Source organism: Trichoplax adhaerens, genomic scaffold (genome assembly GCF_000150275.1).
Source record: "Trichoplax adhaerens TRIADscaffold_45 genomic scaffold, whole genome shotgun sequence".
Lineage (NCBI taxonomy): Eukaryota > Metazoa > Placozoa > Uniplacotomia > Trichoplacea > Trichoplacidae > Trichoplax > Trichoplax adhaerens.
In genome coordinates, this window is record NW_002060985.1 from 118,451 (window position 1) to 123,068 (window position 4,618).

General features: G+C 31.8%; 1 protein-coding gene across 1 annotated transcript; it reads left to right on the forward strand.

Annotated features, from left to right (window-relative positions):
* Nucleotides 1–251: 251 nt before the first annotated feature.
* TRIADDRAFT_62406 (uncharacterized protein) lies at nucleotides 252–4,325 on the forward strand (the record flags this gene model as incomplete). Its single annotated transcript, XM_002118330.1, has 2 exons — nucleotides 252–2,289; nucleotides 4,225–4,325. 2 exons carry the CDS (start codon nucleotides 252–254, stop codon nucleotides 4,323–4,325), a joined length of 2,139 nt encoding a protein of 712 aa, XP_002118366.1.
* Between the last annotated feature and the right edge of the window lie 293 nt (nucleotides 4,326–4,618).

Here is a 4,618-nt window from a genome sequence, read left to right on the forward strand (position 1 = left end):
TTAATTCGTACCGTTATCTTATGTCTTTAGATTTAAACTGAGATAATTTTAAATGCCTTGTAATGTAGATTTACAGATTGGATTATTTCGTAGAATACTATAGATGAAGTTAATTGAAAATGAAGCATGATAATTTTATTCGTTCTTTATTCAAAATTTAATATTCATATTTATCCTAAGAAAAAGAATACAAGGAAGCCTATGTTAAAGCTAGAAGATACGTATCCTGTCGTAATCACTTTATTAGGATCATGGATACTGGTCCGCAAAAAGTTGGTAAATCATGTCTTATTCAAGCTATTATACGACAAGGCTTCATTCATGCAGTTGGAGCAACAACAGCAGCAGTAATCAAAAAAGAACTTGTCAAATTGATCACTTATAACATGAATAATAAATCAGTTGATGATTTTAAAGCAGTTCTAGCTAGAAAAATCATTACAGCGATCGAAACTGTTAAACGCCAAATACGAGAAGAAGAATCACATTCTGATTCCAGCTCGAATATTATTGAATCCTCGACACCATCGCCACTAATTCAATTAGATAGTACTGCTTCTGTAAGCAATCTCGTCGAGACCAGTCCTCAGACTACACAGGCTGATGAAGACATGATTCCACTAGATTTTCTTGAGAATTACTTTCGAGGAAGCTCTGAATCAGATAGAGCTTCAGTAATAGATCACAGCTATTACGGTAAACTATGGGACGTTGCTGGTCATTCCATTTATCACAAAACTTATCAGCCATTCCTATCGCACAATTGTATTTATCTTCTCGTCCTAGATATGTCTCAAGATATGAACAATCATGTCGTTAATCAAGAAGGCGAGAACACCGAAATGACATACTTGGAAGCCGTACAAGAATGGCTTGCTTCAATTATCGGTAGTAGTAAAAGTATTGCTAGGACAAAGGCCAAAATTAATGGTGTTTTAGAAGATATCGTATGGCCTATAGTTATTTTAGTCGGGACACACGCTGATAATTTAGGTGATGAAAAGGCCTGTCAAGAAAGATTTGAGATATTTGAAAATACTATTCTTCAAGAATTTCCTTCTTATATTGATCACATATATGGATCCGAAATTATATTTAACTGTAATCACAAGGATAACAGTGAAAAAACGCGATTGCAGCGTCAAAAAAATTGCGGAAAATTACATAATATTCTAAGAGACTTTGTTAATCATCACCCCTTCATTGCTCGTTTCTCTGAAATTCCGCTTAAATGGTATATTATGGCAGCTATATTGCATACATCTCCTGATCGATTGAATGAAGAAGCGGCAAAGTTTCCTACAAAGTTAAATCAGAGTATTAGCAGAATTATGACAGCTGAAGAAATCGAGCTATTAGCCAAAGAGTACAAATTATTCGACGGCACTGAAGATGTTCATCAAATGTTACTCTATCTTCATGATCTAGGAGAAATCGTTTATTGCCAAAAAGAACCTGTCAAAGGAAAAGTTGTTACTCAAGTTGAATGGCTATTAGATGTATTTCGTTCAATTATTCAGTTAGATAAATCTGATAGTAAAGGACAAGCAAAAAATGAAGAATATGAAGTAGCTCGAGATACAGGAATCATATCGCAACACTATATTAATGACAAATTCGATAAGCTCAAAGTAGAAGAAAAGGAAAGAAAATTTTTATTAGATTTAATGGAATCTTATGACATTATTTGCAAGGTCAGGAAAGAAGATGATGGTCGTCCTGATCAGTATTCCGTGCCCTATTTACTTCGTTCAAATAGCCAAGAATTTGATTGCAAGGGATTTAAAGTATCAGGAATGCTTTACGTTGGATTTAAGCCGTCACAAATGCCTTATATTCCTGATGGAATTTTTTTTCGTTTACTTGTATCTTGCTGTAAAGAATGGAAAGAGTCAGAGATTGAGCTACGTTACAAGTGTGCAAAATATCGGCTGAAAGAAGATTGTTACGATCTTGTAGTTAAAAAAGAGAGTTCCTATATTGGTATCCAATATCGCTATCGAATGAAACCAAATAATCCACAATTACAGCAAGAAATAGAAGCAAAGGTGAAAAAATCCATAAATGAGAAAAAGCCATATAAATTTCTTCGGAATAAACTAGCATCCCTGATTAAAGAAAGGATGCCAAGAATCGAAAAATCAGATTGTTCATACTTTATAAAATGTCCTAGCTGTAATCGCTTTAATCCTGTATCTGATCCTCTCGATGGCAGCTCCAACGTGATATTTTGCGATTGCAGCGATGTTTATGAATGCGTGTCTATCCATAAGTGGGTTATGTCATCCGGTAAGCTAATTAGTGATAAACTCGCGTCCTTGCTGGATTAATTTTGATAAACATTAGTTAATTCGCAATTCTGGGATTTTGATTTATATTCTTGTAGTACTTGACGTAAATGAGCTATTAGATTTACGGAACCAATTTTGCTTTCGTATTTACTAGTAAGATATTTTAACTGTATAACGATGACGCCTAATGAAAATGAGTAATATTAATGTTATCTGTTACTGTGGTAGTAAACACGGAAAACTGATGTAAAATACTATCTAGTTAGTTGATCAATCCAAGGGTTTCCTTGGTTATTACAAAGTTATAATTTTAACATAGTACATAAATTTTTTAAAATATTTAAAAATATTTAAGCGATTGATTAGTAATAAATTCGAGATTATAGTTAATGAAAGAATGCTGCAAGAACATCTACCTTATAATACATAAATCTAAAGCGTATTCAGTTACATTTTCACTTATTAAGCGTATGCGTATTTCCTGAATAGATTAATATGGGCTTATTCGTTTTGATTCACCATCAGTGTTACGAATATTTTATTTTGTTTGAATGAGCGATAGTTCCTAAATTTTAAGATAACCCTGTCTTATTCACATCAAGAATCACTTTACAAGTTAGTTAGATGTTCAAATACTCTTGCTATTAGATTAAGGACATTGTTTATAGAGTTTTATTAATCGTGTTTATCTTGTACCAGTGTAGAATTTGCCAGTAGTTTTATCATTAAGTTCATAAACATGTACTATGAGTTGCATTTATAATGCGAAAATAATCGTTGTAGCTCAACTCTAAAGACGAAAGGCAACTTTGACATGTCCTTTGCTAATTTATTCAATCTTCCATTATATATAATTTATTCCATAATTACATATCCGTCTTCGAAAGCTTTTAAAATTTAAAATAGTTTGACATTAATTGTATTACTTATAATAATCACAAGTATCACAATTCTGGTTGCTTTTATGACTAGAAAATCGTATATCTTCTATATCTTCTACCGAACCCGTAAAATCGACATTATCTGACAATATACCACACCGATGCAGACAGCGCCTATGAATACAGGCATAATAGCTAATCAAACTATAATATAAGCTACTTTATCATAAATTATATATTATCTTACATTGTATTAGTTCTACGCGTAACTACAATATAAAGATTAAAAGGTTAATGATTGTATATAATACTATACATAATTATATACGAGTAATACACGAAGATTTTTAATTTATAATTTCTATTTACGTATCTATATCGATAGGTAAGAATGTTAAAGTTTTTGATATACGGATATTGCTATAATTTAACAGTACCGTAAATATTTGTCGATGCTTAAATTTAAAAGAGATGATGTATGTAGGCAGACTGCATTCAAACTGAGGTAGATTACTATCCAATGAATTGATCAATCCGATAGTTTCCTTATTTATTACACGGCTGTAATTTTAACATAGAATATCGATTTTATTAAAAACTTGAAATTACTTCAATGATTAATTTAACAATGAGAGATTGCAGTTAATATCTGAAAGAATGAAGTAACAACTTCTGCCTTCCAACACATAGGACAAAGATATACCTAGATATTTTTGTACTTGTTTAACGCACGTAAATAAATTAGTTAGTCTGTTATTTCTAAGATCTGCTGTTGTCTTCGTAAGATATTTTACCTGTATACGATAACGTCGACTGATAGCGAATAATATTAATCGTATCTGTTACTGTGTTAGTCTAAATACGTAAAACTGATATAAAATACTATCCAATTAATTGATCGACCCGAGGGTTTCCTTGTTTAATATAGAGTTGTAATTTTAACATAGTATGTCAATTTTGTACAACATTTAAAATTCTTGAAATGATTTACTGCTAATATTAGCAGTCTTGCATCTGTCCAACACATTCTCACCTCTTGTTTTGATCAACAGAAGAAGAAAGCGAACACTCAAGTCAATTTGGAAAAGCAGAAGATAATAGCAGACAACAGTGCCAAGGTAAGTCTATATACAGCATTGAATCAGTTGAGTAATTGGATAATATTGCACACTGACTTACTGGCTCAAGTTCGCAAATGTATCCGAATTCAATAAACGATCATTCCGTTTCAACAATGATATTCAATCATAAAGAAAAAGTATAATCTGTTCGAGTAGACTAGTCGGTAAAGCCAATACTATATTGCTAAATTGAAGGGGCAAGTTGATAATAAAATTGAGCGGCGATCGATTGTAATTACTGTTTTTTACTTTAGAAAAAAAGTTTTGAAGTAACTTTGTCGAAATAAGACATCATCTTGAATCAATTTATTCATACCAGAGTTAC